The sequence below is a fragment of the Gopherus flavomarginatus genome, chromosome 5 (assembly GCF_025201925.1).
Source record: "Gopherus flavomarginatus isolate rGopFla2 chromosome 5, rGopFla2.mat.asm, whole genome shotgun sequence".
NCBI lineage: Eukaryota > Metazoa > Chordata > Testudines > Testudinidae > Gopherus > Gopherus flavomarginatus.
In genome coordinates this window covers 110,866,429-110,884,578 of record NC_066621.1, presented here as the reverse complement: position 1 = coordinate 110,884,578, position 18,150 = coordinate 110,866,429, and the positions used below count along the sequence as shown (strand labels likewise).

At 38.3% G+C, this 18,150-nt stretch overlaps 1 protein-coding gene across 4 annotated transcripts in view; it reads right to left on the bottom strand.

Annotated features, from left to right (window-relative positions):
- Nucleotides 1-18,150, bottom strand: part of ARHGAP5 (Rho GTPase activating protein 5) — an 85,027-nt gene that overhangs the window by 63,955 nt on the left and 2,922 nt on the right. For 3 of the 4 annotated variants that reach the window (XM_050953851.1, XM_050953850.1, XM_050953853.1), the window contains exons 2-3: nucleotides 15,095-15,204; nucleotides 7,250-11,150 (exon numbers count right to left, since the gene is read on the bottom strand). In XM_050953851.1, the coding sequence (XP_050809808.1) occupies nucleotides 7,250-10,975 (3,726 nt within the window). In that variant the 5' untranslated portion in view covers nucleotides 10,976-11,150; nucleotides 15,095-15,204. The remainder of the gene's footprint in view (nucleotides 1-7,249; nucleotides 11,151-15,094; nucleotides 15,205-18,150) is intronic. The other variant, XM_050953852.1, reaches the window with a different exon arrangement.

Sequence of the window (18,150 nt, the reverse complement as noted above, 5' to 3'; positions counted from 1 at the left end):
TAGGACTGGTCCTAGGACTGATCCTTGGGGAATACCACTACTTACCCCTCTCCATTCTGAACATTTACCATTTATTCCTACCCTTTGTTCCCTGTCTTTTAACCAGTTCTTAATCTATGAAAGGATCTTCCCTCTTATCCCATAACAACTTAATTTACCTTAAGAGCTTTTGGTGAGGGACCTTGGTGAACTTTCTGGAAATCTAAGTAAACTATGTCCATTGGATCCCCCTTGTCCACATGTTTGTTGACCCCTTCAGAGAATTCTAATAGATTAGTAAGACATGATTTCCCTTTACAGAAACCATGTTGACTTTTACCCAACAATTTATGTTCTTCTATGTATCTGACAATTTTATTCTTTATGATTGTTTCAACTAATTTGCTGGGTACTGATGTTAGACTTACCGGTCTGTAATTGCCAGGATCACCTCTAGAACCCTTTTAAAATATTGGTGTTATATTAGCTATCTTTCAGTCAATGGGTACAGAAGCTGGTTTAAAGGACAGGTTACAAACCATAGTTAGTAGCTGTGCAATTTCACATTTGAGTTCTTTCAAAACTCTTGGATGAATGCCATCTGGTCCCAGTTAGGCAAGACCTGACTTACGCAAATTCACACTTACGGAAAAAGACTGGAAAAGGGAAAAATATAGTGCCCATCTATAAAAAGGGAAATAAAAACAACCCAAGAAACTACAGACCAGTTAGTTTAACTTCTGTGCCAGGGAAGATAATGGAGCAAGTAATTAAGGAAATCATCTGCAAACACTTGGAAGGTGGTGTGACAGGTCCAAACCAGTGGGGTACCTGAGTCTGGTAGAGGGCAAATATACTGGTCACTGGATGAGTAGTTTTCTGTTCCCTGAGTGACCAGAGCAGGGGCTGTACTAGAGTAATCAGGAAACTGCTAGAACCAATTAAGGCAGACACACTGATCAGAACACCTAGAGCCAATCAAGGCAGGCTAATCAGGGCACCTGGGTTTAAAATGGAGCTCACTCCAGTCAGGTGAGGGGGAGCCAGAGGAGAGGAAGTGTGTGTGAGGAGCTGGGAGCAAGAGGTGCAAGAAGCTGAGAGTGAGAGGGTGTGCTGCTGGAGGACTAAGGAGTAGAAGCATTATCAGACACCAGGGGGAAGGTCCTGTGGTGAGGATAAAGAAGGTGTTTGGAGGAGACCATGGGGAAGTAACCCAGGGAGTTGTAGCTGTCATACAGCTGTTACAGGAGGCACTATAGACAGCTGCAATTCACAGGGCCCTGGGCTGGAACCCGGAGTAGAGGGCGGTCCTGAGTTCCCCCCAAACCTCCCAACTCCTGACCAGACACAGGAGGAGTTGACCCAGACTGTGGGGAAGATCACTGAGGTGAGCAAATCTGCCAATAAGCGCAGGACCCACCAAGGCAGAGGAGGAACTTTGTCACAGTGGTAAGGTGATAGGGAATAGCCAGCATGGATTTGTAAAGGACAAATCATGTCAAACAAATCTGGTAAGTTTTCTTTGATAGGATAACGAGTCTTGTGGATAAGGGAGAAGCAGTGGATGTGGTATACCTAGACTTTAGTAAGGCATTTGATCCGGTCTCGCATGATATTCTTATTGATAAACTAGGCAAATACAATTTAGATGGGGCTACTATAAGATGGGTGTCTAACTGGCTGGATAACCGTACTCAGAGTGTAGTTCTTAATGGTTCCTAATCCTGCTGGAAAGATATAACAAGTGCGGTTCCGCAGGGGTCTCTTTTGGGACTGGCTCTGTTCAATATCTTCATCAATGACTTAGATATTGGCATAGAAAGTACGCTTATTAAGTTTGCAGAGGATATCAAACTGGGAGGGACTGCAACTGCTTTGGAGGACAGGGTCATAATTCAAAATGATCTGGACAAATTGGAGAAATGGTCTGAGGTAAACAGGATGAAGTTTAACAAAGACAAATGCAAAGTGCTCCACTTAGGAAGGAACAATCAGTTTCACATATACAAAATGGAAAGAGACTGCAAGGAAGAAGTATGGCAGAAAGGGATCTAAGGGTTATAGTGGACCACAAGCTAAATATGAGCTAACAGTGTGATGCTGTTGCAAAAAAACAAACGTGATTCTCGGATGCATTAACAGGTGTGTTGTGAGCAAGATACGAGAAGTCATTCTTCCGCTCTACTCTGCACTGGTTAGGCCTCAATTGGAGTATTGTGTCCAGTTCTGGGCACCGCATTTCAAGAAAGATGTGGAGAAATTGGAGAGGGTCCAGAGAAGAGCAACAAGAATGATTAAAGGTCTTGAGAACATGACCTATGAAGGAAGGCTCAAAGAATTGGGTTTAGTTAGTTTGGAAAAGAGAAGACTGAGAGGGGGACATGATAGCAGTTTTCAGGAATCTAAAAGGGTGTCATCAGGAGGAGGGAGAAAACGTGTTCACCTTAGCCTCTAAAGATAGAACAAGAAGCAATGGCTTTAAACTGCAGCAAGGGAGGTTTAGGTTGGACATTAGGAAAAAGTTCCTAACTGTCAGGGTGGTTAAACACTGGAATAAATTGCCTAGGGAGGTTGTGGAATCTCCATCTCTGGAGATAATTACGAATAGGTTAGATAAATGTCTATCAGGGATGGTCTAGACAGTATATGGTCCTGCCATGAGAGCAAGGGACTGGACTCAATGACCTCTCGAGGTCCCTTCCAGTCCTAGAATCTATGAATAAGCCAGAAATATGATTTTCGAGTTGAGGAAATATTTGCATAATGTATGGGTATACGTTTCCAACTTACGCAAAATTCGAGTTATGCAAGGCTTTCTGAAATGGAACGACTGTGTAAGTCGGGGGGGCTTCTGTAGTGGAAAATTCTGCCTTCAGATACATAACTACTTTGATTCATAGCAGACAGAAGATTAAAAAACCTAAAAACTTTCCACAATCTTCTATGCAAAGAGTCCTCTGGAGTGCTATACAAAAGAATCAGATTAAATACCAAGACTTTCACTCCCTTAGCCAGAAAAGGAGAGTGTGTTTCAACAAGTACTATTTAAACTGAGTAGTCAGCAGATTCTAAAGGCATCTTACCTGGAATTTCTAACTAACTATAGAATGGTAGGTGTTCGTGACACCAACAGAGAAAGTGAGGACATCAGTCCACGCATAGTTTGTTTAATGTTCATTTTCTTTACATACTTACAGCAAGCAAGCCGGAAGTTTCCAAAAAGTTTTATGAACACATTGGCCACAAATCTATCTGAAACATAACAGAACATTCCACAAAGTATGTCTAGTAATTTCTATTACAAAAAATAAAAACATTGTACCATAAGTAATAGATGAAATAGTCACTTGCTGAGAAAGGCAGCCAACTGTCCTGTACACCTCCTACAGCTGAACAATTGAGACTGATTAACAAATTTAAGAAGCCTGTATATACACCCCTCTAACAGTCAATCTGTAATAGCAGTCCTTTCATGGTTGAAGGGGAAAAAAGTTTAAAAGCCTCTAAACAAAAAAGCAATAACAGTTTTATATTTATTATATTTAAAAATTCTGTGCACAATATTTTAAAATTCTAAAAATTTTATTTGTCAACTAAATGTGGAAGTTCCAGCATGGCATTGGGGAGCATAGGACACTGGCTGCACAGAGGTGGGAGATGACTGTGCTGTCCCCCATCCACCCCCCCGGACACAGACTCAGGGGTGAGGCTGCACCCAACCCTCACAGCACAAGGACCAGGTCTGCCCCAGAAACACCCCAGGACCCTGTCCCTCCATTCCAGGTGCACCAGCTGTGGGCAGGCAGGCTCAGCAAGGCAGGATCCAAGTGTGTAGGGGCTTAGTGTGGGGGGATCCAGGTGTGGACTGAGAGGGTTTGTGTGATCCAATCTAGGTGCGGGCAGTTCAGTGGGGGACCCAGGTGCAGGGGACATCTGGCTGCACAGGTGCTTGTTGTGGGGGGGGGTGGTTCTGGGTGCAACAGTAATGGGACTCTGCAAGGGGGTGGCACAGGTGAAGGTGATTGGGGATCAGCAGGGAGGTCAGTGTGAGGGGGCTGGAGCTCAGCTCGGGGCCCTGGGTGGGGGAACTCAGTAAGTGGATCCAGATACTGGCGGAGTGGGGCTCACTGGAGTGGGGATCCAGGTGTAGCTGGTTGGGGCTCGTTGGGGAGGGGATCCAGGTATGGGCGGCTCATTGTGGTGGTCCAGGTGCAGGGGGAATCGAGCTCATCGGGGGGGGGGCTCTGAGTGCAGGGGGGTGAGGCTCAGTGGGAGGGACTGGGTATGAAGGGATCTGGATACACAGGATTAGGGAGATGGGGGACCAACTCCCTGTACAGTGATCCCTCCTCCTGCAGCTGAGGAGCCATGGGTGCAGGAAGTGGGGGGAGGGTGGGCAGAGGGCAGAGAGTTTGCAAAGATTCCTCCCCAGCCTAGCCAGGACTAGCAGCTGGGTCTCCCCTAGTCCCATCCCCCATCTCACAGTGATTTTACCTCTCTGCTGGCTGTCCTTGTCACCCAAAACATACAGCTGGGGAGAGTTGCATGACTGCTCTTGTGGTTTCCCTTTGCTTCCCTTTTCTGCAGGGAAGCAAAGAAATCTGCAGGGGACAAATTCTGCACATGTGCAGTGATGCAGAATCCCCCCCAGGATTAATAACATCTAAGAGATGTAGGAAAAGAAGAAAGGACTACGCTCTTCCAAACTGAACTTCCACTCTGCCAGAGAATCCTCTTACACTTGGATCAGTGGCTCTTAAACTTTTGTATTGGTGACCCCTTTCACACAGCACCCTCCCTAATAAATTAAAAACTTTTTTTATATTTAGCCCAATTATAAAAGCTGGAGGTGAAGTGGGGTTTGGGGCGGAGACTGACAGCTCACGACCATCCACATAATAACCTCATGACCCCTACCCTCGGTCTGAGAATCCCTGACTTCAATGATCCTACTGGAGGTATATATGCCAGCTTCAGAGCAACTTTGTGCCAGTAGCAGTACAGAAAAGGACATTTTCAACTCGACACAGCAAGACTGTTTGCACCCAAAGTAATAGGCACCCCTCAATTAGGTTTATTACAAAATTGTTTAAACATTACTGAACTTTGTTAAAAAGCATAACTTCAAAGTGAGTATTTGTGTAGCTACACAACTTTGTTGAAGATATTTCATAAATATGAAGGCTTTGTTCGTGTCAGTTTGGGAGTCTCAAGAAATTGGCAGTGACTTCATATTGAACTGTATTTCAGAAAGTACTGTATATACTCAATCATAAGCCAGTTCATTTATAAGCCGACCACCTAAGATCAATAAGTAAAAATGGAAATTTTTTATAACCCATTGATAAGCCAAGTCTACAATTCAGGGGTTGGCAAACTTTGGCTCCCAGGCCATCAGGATAAGCCGCTTGTGGACCAAGAGGTTGTTTACCTCAAGCGTCCACAGTCATGGAAGTAAACAACGTGTCCCAGCGCACCAGCTGCTTACCCTGATGGGCCGGGACAGCAACTAGTTGAGAATTTTTTTTGGGGGGGGGTGGGGGAAGAGAAGGAAAAGGGGAGAAGCTGGGTGTCGGGGAGTAACCCGTGACCACCCCCCAAATGACCCCACCTCTAGCCCGGGACCCCCACACACTCTCCCCATCCCTTCCCACCTTATCTGGGGAGGGCCAGGGGAGAATGTCTCTGACCTGGCTGGAGCTGCTACGGCAAGCTGAGCAGTGCGGCCGCAGCCTGCTCCAGCAGGCCAGACCGGGTGATGCGACCACAGCATGTTTTAGCCGGCTGGGTCGGGTGGCAGACCTGCAGTATGCTCCAGTGGCGTGGCCACAGCCTGCTCTGGGGGTTGGGGCCGAGCAGCAGGGCTGCAGCCTGCCACCTGCCAGCCCTGGAGCCGAAGCTGCTTCGGAGACCGTGGGAAAGCAGCGTGACCAGAATTGGAGAGGCTCTGGCCCCGCCTCTTCCCTTCTGGCTATGCTGCCTCTCTTTGCCCCCTCTGTTGAGGGGAGGGGCTGTGTCCCACCTCTCCCTCTCTTTACTCATTCATAAGCCGACCTCCTTCTCTGGTGCTTCCCTTTTTACTAAAAAACTTCAGCTTATGAACGAGTATATACGGTAGTCCATTTATAAAATGCGGATTTTAATTTTTCATTAAAATTTTTTTAAATGCTATTCAAGAACAGCAAACATAACCTTAAATTAATGGGAAGTTCCAAGATTCTGCAAAAGGCAACATCCAAAAGCTCTACACATTATATAGTGACCAAAATGACAACTAATTGACCAAATATGTTTCTGATATCATATTAAGTGAAAACCAGGAGCACACTGACCGAAGCATTCTTGTGAGACTGAAGTGTAGCACAACTACCTTAGACACCGTAAGTTAAAATTATAGAGGGCATACAAGTGCCACAAAGTTTTAATTCTTTCTATATAATTAGATATTTTAAACAAAGAGGAATCCCTACTAGAGAAAAAATTAAAAAAGGGATCCTGAAAACAGAAACCCTTCATGTGGTTGCATATGTGAAACAATCACACCATTGAAGCATACTAGTAAGAGCAATTTTAAAAAAAAAAACAAAAAAAAAAGTTGCAATATCTGTACACAAATCTACTTAGCCTTGTGGGCAGAGTAACTGTGTATGTTTCTGAACATAGCAAATAAATATTAAAAAAATTTAAGTGCAGTTCTACGTAGAATATATCTAAAAATAACATTGTAGAATTGTATATTTAGAGTCCCAGTTTCCATGCAAATTGTATATAATTTACAAGTAAAAATAATTTTTTTCCTAAATGCTAACTCTGATAACTCTACCTGGGATTCAAAATTCTAGATGGCTTCCCCCCCCCCGCCCCTTCTCTTCCATTATCACTAAAAATAAAGAATCTGAGGCCAAAGGATGTGTCCCAGCTGCCTTCCATGTGTTTGTGAAGGTGAACCTGTCTAGAACTTTGTAAACAACTGATGCATAAGGGGAAAACAAAAACAAAAAAAACAGATCATTCCCTCATATTAAACTGGCTGTGCAGTGCCAACAAGATTAAAATATGTAAAAACTAGCACAAAAGAAAACAAATACAACTCTGAATATACACAAAGAACAGATCTATTCATAAATAAAGTGCCATTTTTTAATCACAGAAATGAATGTTAATGCTTTATAAGTTAGTTTAAAGAACAGTTTAAAAAAAAGGGTGGGGGGACTTAGCTTAACGGAACTCATCTATACACCATTTAACAAAATGAACTGAACTAACTTACCTTCTTATCTTCTTTTACTTTGTGAGTTTTCTTCTTCATTTTTTTGTCATCTAACTCTTGATCTGAAGTGATAGCAGGGTTATCAATGCCACCTTTCCAAGTTTCAACTGGAGACAGAAGTGGATCTTCTTCACTTCCACGATGTCTTCCTTTTCTTTTTGCTTTCGATGTGGTAAAAGGCTCATCATCACTTGCATCTGAATGTGTTCTCCTGTAGTAAGATTTTGCTTTGCTAAATAGTGTCTTGGATTTATATTTGTATTTTGATGGCCTTCTTTCCCCATGACTCTTTGATATTCTATCAGAAAATCCATTTTCTTCATCTCCTTGGGCATTTATAACAAACGAGTTTCGAATTTTAATAATACGATTCTGACTATCATCTGGAACTGCATAGATATCATCAGTGAAACCTCTGTGTTTAAAAATAGTGTCAATAGGTTCTGCATAATTATCAGATTGGTCTGAATCTTCTGGTGGTGCCAAAGGCACTCGAGAGGATTGTTTCCTTGGGTTTTTACCAATGCCAGCCTCAATTGTTTTTAGAAGGTTTGGATCCAGTTTTTTCACATTTGCCTTAGGTACAAGCGGCTTGGGTTTTATAGGAGGAGGTACTTTGTGGTTGCGCTCATGGTCATGACAGTTGAGTGGTGTGCTATGAACAGGATACTCATTTCCTTCCATGTCTAATCGATTTTTTGAACGATCGCTAGGTGTCGGGAGCAACTGCACATCATCTCCAATTGGGCTGTAGGGGGGTGGTGCTTCCGTATCATCTTCTGAATCCGGGTAGTAATTATACACAAGAGAATTTCCTCTGGGAGACTGCAGGAAAACATCTTCACTTGTATGTGTTGATTCTCTGGTGCTATCAGACATATAGGAATTTTCAATCATGTTTTTCTTTTCTAATACATCACTGAAGAACAATGTGAAAACCTCAGTCTGACGATGATACTGAGATAAAGAATATAAAGCTGTAAATTTAGCAGTAATCTCTGTTGCTATATGTTCTCCTTCAGTCATTAATTCCTTGATAGCTTCATTCTCAAAAAAATCTGCCTGGCTATCAGTTACAGCCACCAACTGGACAGGAATAGTGTCCTGTACTTCTGAAAGAAATGCCCGAAGCATTCCCATGGATGCCTTCCTTTTAGCAGAATACACTAGTATATACCCATGAACTAGTTCATCTTTCCTTACACCAATTGAAGAATGGTATGATAATATTGTTATCTGTATTCGCCTTCTTTTTTCACCTATAATTTTATCAAGCATTAAAGAGTTATTCTGGCCAGCCTGAGCAGCACTACAGGAGTGAGAGTCAAGGAAGGGTGAAAGAATAAGATCCACACTAAATGGATCTCCACACATGGCACACATCACAATTCTCAAGTCAGCTTCTGACAGATCTTTAATGGTGGGAACTGGGCTTACAACATCCAAATTGTGTTTAACTGCTTCCAGCACTCCCCTTAGAGCTTGCTTTATTTGAGCTTCATTAAATTTACGTGGATATGTACCAGCAGGCACATCTACAAAAGGACACTGCAACTTATTGGCTAATTGCTGACCTTGGAGTCTCAGAATAGGTAGGTTTTTGCTAATGCTATCTCTCTGATTAGCCAATATTAACGTAAATGGAAGACTAGCCATATACTTGTCTCTCCTTATCTGAGATGCTTCAGCCCTTATTTTTCCAATACATTCTCCAATAAAATTGAGGGATTCAATAGAGTTAAACACACAGAAAAATCCATGTGGTTTAAATGTAGAGGTCCATAACTGACTTAAAAGATAAGGTGACTTTGCATCAACTGGCCTAAGATCTAGTTCATATATTTTTCCATCTAAGGCATATTCATCATCAGTGGATTGTGTCCGAATCTCATTTGCCAACTCTTGTGCAAGACCATCTTTACCCAAAATGAAAAGATTAACTTTATCAATATTGGCTCTATCATGGTACAAATTTAAGCGACCATGGTCAAGCTGCAAAAGACTACTGGCAAGTAATTGCTCTACTTTAATGTCCATGCAATTTTGGCCACTGAGACAAGTTTCTTTAGTGGGATGATAAACAAATCCTATGTGTTTAAGAAGAAGAGATTCTCTATCAGGTGCAAGTTTCTGTAAAGCTTTGTATCTAGGCTCTTCACTCAGAACTGCATGAATTTCACTCATTTTATCTGAACTGGGTGTTGCATTAAGATCTAGGTCATAGAACAATTCCGAATGTTCAAAAAGCATTTCCTGAAACTCCTCTTTGGCTTTTTCAACTATTTCCCTCTGATGCCTGCTATATACTTCTTTACTGTCCACTTCAGTGATATATTTGAACGCTTCATCCTCCATTACAAAGCACATAACTTCTTCCCATGGCTGCCCAGGTGAAATGAACTGTATTTTCTCAAGAGTTTTTTTGAACTTCTCCTTCATTTCAACCCTCCTCTTCTCAGATATAAGATGCTGTACATGGTTTTGATAAACTTTTTCAGCTTCTAATGTACTGAGAAGGTCAAATGGTATCCTCCTATCGTTCACTTTGTCTATATGGTCAGTTTCATCCCATGGTGTTTTTTCTAACACAATAAAACAAAGTTGGAAGTCTGGTCTTTTCTCCATTAACTTCAGGGCTTCTGACCAGTTCAGGTGTTCAATCTCATCAAGGTTTGACAGCAATGTGTTAAAAGCTCTTGGTAGTGTATTAATATATTCTTCTCTTCTTTTTCTTATATGTTCCTGTTTAAGCTGCTCTATGTGTTTTGAAAATGTATTTTTGGCCTTTTTTGTTCCTTCCAAATGTATGTACTCCTCATAATCAGGATGATTTTTCAGTTTATTACTAACAATTTTCCAAGTTGCATGATAGTCTCTCACAGTTTGCACAAGTTTCTCAAATTTATCTGTTGCAGTAACAACAAGTTGTCTCTGTGTCTTATAGGCATCCAGATATGGAATTATTTTAGGTTTGCCACGAGTTTTATCCATCATTTGTACCAGTGCAGTAAAACATGTCTCAACATTGATATTGAATCTTGCTGATGTTTCCACTACCACAAGATTCTTTTTATTTGAAGCAAATGCCTGAACCTCTCGTAGATAGTGATCCACACATTCATCACATTTAGTTGCTGCTATTATTATAGGTTTTTTAGATTTTGAGAGCTGGATATAGAGATTATTCACAAATTTAAGTTGATCATCGAATTTCCTATTGCATCCTTGGCTAACATCAATGCACAACAAAAAGCCATCTACGTTGAGTTTCCCTTCAGGCATTTGTTTTTGCTCAAAGTCTTGCTCCAAGCCTAGCTGATCTGTGCAAATGTACATTAATTTTTCTGCTGACTGCAATTTGGAGGCAGCTGCTCGTTTTATATATGGTTGTAAATTCGTACTCCGATGAGGCAAGAAAGTCTGATCATCAATGAACTCAGTCTGTTCAATTACATGAATTTTGCATTCTATTCCGTCTTCACCGCTTTGTGTTACGTCACCCCAGTACAAAAAGTGATCATTATTAACAACTCGTCCTCCAAAGTCAATTGTGCTAAGCACAGAGGTATGCTCAGGATAATATTCATCCGCTTTCGAACGCACAAACCTATTGCACAAACATGACTTTCCAACTCCACAATTACCTTTGTCTTTTTCAGTTCCAGATAGTCCAACCACACTAATAGCATAGGATGGAGGACGAGGCTCTTTGTTTTTAGCCATCATAACTTTCTTCTCGTCCTTCTGCACTCATCAAGATAACTGAATGTGGTTTTCATTCTGAAAAAAAACTCTTCAAATTAAAATTGTATATCCTCGTCTCCAGGATTAATTTTCAGTTTTTCTTGTTTCCTCCATCACTGTGAGAGCTTACATATTCAGGATTAGGTGAATCATCATCCTAAAGAGAAAAAAGTCATTTTTAAAAAAAGTTGACTATGGTTTCATTGAATATTTAAGATACAAAATAAATAAGCAAAAGTGAATCAATTTTAATTTTAACAAATATCATATTACAAATGCCCTTTTCGAGTTAGGAGGAAATTTTATAAATAATACTTTAAATTAAAAAACATTTGTAGTTCAGACTTCACCCTTTTATATTATTTAAAGCATGAAAACTTAAACTTGTATCTGAAAAAATTTCAACTACTGTTGTTAAATTAACACTTTAAACTACTCTAAAAGATGAGAGAAAAATAAATTCTGTAGGGTTTTTTCAGGTTGTTGGCTCTGTACATTTGGCAGCACTTTACACATAATCAGTTCCATTGTTTCCCTTGTTTGTTTGTTTTTTAGTTGCCTTGTGGTATGTGAAAGACAAAAACAAACACTGAATTCTCACCTAGATAAAAACAATACAAAATATATTTTCTATAGAACTGATGCTGTACACACTTATGAATCTCTCTAATCATGTGAGTAGTTCAACAGAAGTTAATGGGACTATTCATAAGAATAAAGTTACACGGATGGGTTTGGGTCTTATGTTTGTAAAATTCAAGTCCTACTAAACGTAGCAGGAATCTGCATGATATTCCTTGAATACTTATTTCAGTAAAGAAATGCTTAAAAACAGAATATAAAAACAAAAAACTTGGTAGAGTAACTCAGGAGTACACACACATACCAAAAACTAATATTTGCTATTTTTTTTTTTAAATGGACTAGATTTCATAGTTGACAGCAACCTCCTTAAGCAGAACAAGTCACTAACAAAGCATAGAAGAAAACAAAATGTTAACATCCAGAATGGGCAATTACAAAATAACCTTAATACTGAAATACACACCAATCTCAAATTTTTTACTTGGTACCACTCACATTGCTTCCATGAAAAATAAAGGTTTAGAATTTGTTGCAAACAAAAAAAAATTTTTTTAAACGAACACCAAATATAAGAGAGTTACTCCAGGTTCACAATGGTGTCCCTGAAACAATAATATGGCATAAAGACCACCACTAACTTTTAGCTTTCTTAACAGATCATCTATTTAATTTAGAAACTATCAAGTTATGGGGAGAGGGGGAAGAGGGGAGTACATTTGGATAAGTAGTCTATTCTAGTTATGAGCTGTTTTGACAGACTTCTGGGAAAACAAGAAGTATCAGATGACATTGAAGACTTGGTAGGACTACTGCTAGATTAGAGTACCACTCATACATTTGTACAGATGTAATGACTCATTAAATAAACATCCAATTGTGCATCTATAAGCAACCAAAATGCAAAGAAACAAAATTGGAATTTTAACCCACTTAAATTTTTAATCTGAATGTTGCAATCAGACTTAATTATAACTTGGTCTTTCTTTACATTATCTGAAGAAATCCATCAACAACAGTGGATATGAATGATGTGATTCCCAGAAAGCTTGTTTAGGGCTTGTGTACACAGGATGTTAATACATTGCAAACTAATGTGCGGTAGATTTGCACCATAGCTTGCCACACAGTAATGTCTCATACAGACAAGCTCTTAGTTTAAAAAAATAGTTGGCATAATACATTTCCAAAACCTGTCAAAGTGTAGGTCAAGACTTTTAAAACTGATAGGCAAATATTAAAATGTATCTACATTTGAAATCCTAAATTAAGATAAGACAAATAAGAATTTATTGTAAACAGACTAAACTGATGTCAAATGTTCAAGAAATTATTTTTCATGGCTTTATTTTGTAAAACAAATGTAACACAAACATAGCTTTTCATTTGACATCTACATTAGAAAGAACTAAAACTGAGCTTCAAATTGATTAGAAGCAAAATACTTACATGTACCATCCATTGTCATGATACTCACTTACCTAAAATTTAACAGCTTTCACCCACAATGTTATCTCAGCTATACTGCTATTACTAAAATGGGTAATTTTAAAACCAAATACATTTCATTAAAAACAAGGAATTTAAACTCAGCTTGATTTCTACATCACAGTGAGTTTTTTTGGTCACAAGAGGCAAAACTACTATTATGTATTTTATTATGCTTGATATTATTTGCCAACAGTCTCAGTCAAAAACATGTTCAAAGACAGTAAAACAATGTAAGATATTCTAAGTTCCTTCTTCCTAGGTTTTTCCCTGCTCTTACAACCTGGAGAATGCAGGGCTAAAACAAAATGGCTCTCTCAGCAAAACAATTTTAGCAAAAATAAATCCTTTGGGAACATTGTTGATATTACTATAGATAATACTGAGTTTATTTGTTTGTTTTTTAAAGTAAAACATATTATAGTGGCATAACTCACGAGATGAAAATTTAGACGGTGAGTCAACATTTTCATTATAAACTATTTTCTGTTCATCACAGTCCAGTAAAAATTTGCTGTGAACTGAAAGTTGGAATGTAAAGTCTTGGCCAAGAAGGTCTGATTCACTGATTTATTTCAAAATACACCATCAATTTGAAATCCAGTTAGTTGAAAAAAAAATAGTAAACAGTAATTTCGGGTACTATAACTACAAATTTAAAGTTTTACTTTCACATTCTCCTTTTTGATTTTTAAAAATATTTCCTTTGTGGCTGTAAGATGGCATAAACAAGACAAAATGAATGACAACACCAAAGACTCATACCAGCTGCAGACAGAATACTGTCAAATGAGAGGTAAACAAACACAACAGAAAAAACAATCTTCTATGCTTTTGGTTAAAACAAACTTAGAATTACTCATAATTCTAGCATATAAATGTTTTCAGACATAACTGATTTTTCATTTGATGTATCCACTTGTACACCAATTCTTTCCTAATCCTCTCCTCTGCTTTTAAGAAATCTGGGTTCAGAAATCAATATCAACTTTCAAGTTGTACAACTGAGAAGACAGTAAGGAAGTTATTCTACAAGATTAAACACTTAAGAACAAGAGGAATTAAGAGCAATTTCAACTAGGAATAAAAGAATGAAATTAAGGAAAGAAAAACAGTTTTGCTGAGTAGCAGTGAAAAGTTCCTGACAGGTGTATTAGACTGATGCAACATCTACCATTTTCCATGAAAGATCTTCATCAGTTGGAGCATTAATAAGATGGACAAAGGAAAAAATTGTAAGGAAGGTTGGCAAAGCAGGAACATGAACTACATGACCCAGCAGTTCTTCTTCCATTTCATTCATATGTAGATATAGCTATACATAGATAGATATACAGATATCGAACTAGAAAATAATACACAAATAGACAATGAAATGCCTTTTAAATAAATACATGAGAAAGTAATAAACCTGTTAAAGAAATAAGCTGACTATACATTATGAGTAGGCATTTAACAGACCATTACTACTATATTGTTCCCTGAAGAGAAGCAAGATTTTCTTCTAAATACACCTGTATAACCTACCTCTAAATGTTCCATGTTTACAAAGTTTTGTAAACGTACAAATGTGCATTTTCTAGAAATTCATAAGACATGAGCTTTAAAGTCTTGTTCTATTCAACGTAAAATAATTACACTGAAGTATCATTAAAGATCTGGTTAAAAGATGAATTTCTACAAACTTTCCCTAGTGTTTTTGACTGTTGTGAGTTCAGAGCTTTGTTTTGTTTCATTTCTAAAATCTCCTACCTGCCAAGATTTTGGGGTTACTAAAGGATCACACAGTTTCTATCTTTGGGTCCCTAAAAGAAGGATTTTGTGAATTAATGCATATTGAAAAAATGCAAGACATCACTGCAAAAGGAGTTGCTTTGAACTGCCTATGACTTGCCATAGGACTTTGTCTGGACAGGTTTTTAAATTTCAGAATGTAGTTGTTATAAAAAAAATAACAATATGTAGCAATCAGTATCTATGCACTTCTATTAATTTTTTAAAACATTATGAAGATCAAAAGCCTAAACTTACCCTGATAGAAGCAAGGTACCAAGCAAGTAGATGGTTAACTTGCAGGGATTTCCCTGCAGTGATGTCACACATTTAAACTATCTCCTTCAAGGAGTCCTTCCTTGAGGGATCTGAAAATGAACACATAATCCATTAATACTTTCAAAGTTATACAAGCATAAGAAAACCGACATTGGGATAAGGAACAAAACATTTTACTTTGTTCATCAGAAAGATTTACTTTAGTTTAAATCTACAAATACATGTAATTTCAGAGGCAAAATCCAAGTCAGAACTCCATCTTTAACTTACGCTGTTGTGCAAAAATCCTCACCACCACCACATACATCTAAGATAGGAATTTAGGCCAAGATTTTCTAAATCACTTGTGATTTTGAGAACCCAACTTGACATTGAGTCTTGATTTTTAGATGGTGGATGTTCCCAATCTTTTCTGAAGATCAGGCCCCTTAATGGCACCTCATTTTGGACATCCAAATACTGATACAAATATAAATTCATCTTAGTGATTTTGGTTGTAAGTCTGACTCCTTAATATTAAAATATAACATAGGTGAATTACATTTGTTTCCACATATACCTATCTTAAAAATACTTACAAGAAATATTTTTTTAAAATACAGTTATATATTACATTACAAGCTACTGGATAAGTTTGTAATTAGGAAGTTACAGTGGGTTATAACAATTGGAGCAGAAAAATAAAAGCATCACTATGGCGCAAGATGATAAATCCTCAGCTTTTGGATACAAGTTTTTTTATTTTAGCCCTCCCCAAAAACTGAGTTTATACCAAGGGATGCTGCAATAAAGTAATAAGAGAGGAAAGGGAGTTACACTTCTACGGTGCTGTCCTTTGAAAAAGGACATGAACAAAGGTTCATTTTTTCCTATCTCTAGTAGTGGTTCAGTTCCTAATTAAATATTAGATTGGTTTTACTTTATTTTGGGGGCACAGGAAGATGTAAAATGAAACTTTGAGTCCCAGGAAACATTCACTAGGTTTTAGTGTTCAAGGCTGGGTATGAACTATACTGATGATGCATACACCAGAGCCATTGAACCACCAGTATTCATTTCATTACTTTTAGACATCCCAAGATGTTCCAGGATGTTAGTTACCAAGAGTTACCCTTAGTTGTTACTTGTGAGGGCCTTTGTAAAGTGAGTTGGTAGTCTCAGTCCATCGCCTAGTGGACAAGAGTGGACGCACCTCACTTCAAATCAGCATTCATGCACATTAAACAAAGCTGTTTAGGAATGCTTGCACTGCCTCTGACCATATTTTACTCTTAAGTATCCAAGACTGTCAATTGGACATCTTTCATTAGCATTAATTTTAGTAAGAGTGACTATAACCAAACTGAATTTATAAAAAGAGATTGAAAATGTGTAAATAACTTTCATAAATTATTTTAAAGGGTTAAAAACCCACAAACACTAAACCAAGGAAGAAAACATTGAGGCTACATGTCGGGAAATAAGTTCAACACAGGAATAACTAACAAAAATAAATACGGGAACAAACTACCAAGAGAGGTGGCTTGAGCACTAACATTGCAGATATTTCAAGATCAGAGAAGAAATTAGTTTGAATGGAACAGCAAGTAATAATGCGAAATAGGTGGAGGATGAAACTGCGTGATCCAAATTTTCGTTTGTTTTTCTTTATTATATGAATTCTAAATATATCACATTACATTTTTAAAGAGCAATCCTCTATCCTTAATCCTCACTCAAAAGCTATAAAGAAACTGCTATCCTCATTTTACAAACTGAGACGGACAGAAAAATTACATGCTTTGCCCAAAGTGGAACCAAAATATATATATGTATACACAATGGCAAAACTTGGGTTAAAAGCAGGTGTTCCAAGTTCTCAGCCCCTTTAGGAGGGAGAGAGAGCTCAGTGGTTTGAGCATTGGCCTGCTAAATCTAGGGTTGAGAGTTCAACCCTTAAGAGGGCCATTTAGGGATCTGGGGCAAAAATCTGTCTGGGGATTGGTCCTGCTTTGAGCAGGGGGTTGAACTAGATCTCCTGAGGTCACTTCCAATCCTGATATTCTATGATTCAACCAACTAGATTTTCCATTTGATCTCTGACTGACTAATATTACATTCAGCTCGAAAATCCTCCTAATTCTCTTTTAAGATTTAACATAATTTAAAAATTATTTCCACTTTTAAAAACAAAACACCCCACAGAGCTCTCAGGATGGGATCTTGTATTCTAATTGTTCCAAAAGTAAATATATTTTGAGTATTAGTAATTTCACATGGTGCTCACCAACTACGTTTACCATTTGCTATTTTGAAATTTCTCTCTAAAATCCTAGGAAGATTTTTATGACTATTAATGTATTCAGATAAAAACTACAAGTGGGTATTAAAATCAGGAATCACCCACAACATATGTTGTCTTGAAATCTCAAACAACTGTTTTATGAAGACACACATGTTGGCAAATAGTAATGATTCAAATTACCATCATTATTCAAGTCTGAACTTTTTTCCCCTAGATTAGGCTATTGGTCTTCTACAGAAGATTTTCAAATATCTGAAAGACAACTGTTAAATTTAGATATAATACCATTATTTAAATAGAAGCAAAAAGTAAAACTGTAACACAAGATCAGACTAGGCCTGATCTTGTAGTCATTGTGCAGGAGCAACTCCCACTGAAGATATTCATGCTGTTCAACAAAAGTTTCTCAGTGCTAAGACTGCAGGATCAGGCTCTCCATTTACAGATAACATTATAGTTACTCAAAGACCACAGAAGTGTTGCTGGAAGGAAGATTATCAAGGGGAATTATGGGGAATTCAAGACAGAACCTGCAAGATAATGGGATAAAGGAAGTGATGGAGAGTTAAAAAAAGAAAAGTCATAAATTAGAGGAAGAAACTGCAAAACTGAACTAAAACCTGTTTGGCATGTGGAAGAAAAGAGAATAAAACCAGTCACAAAAAGGATAGAGAAAATAGTGGAGCAGAACTCAGCAACCCATATGTGTTGTGCCATATAAATCAAGTGTCCTTTTTAAGGAGGAATTGTG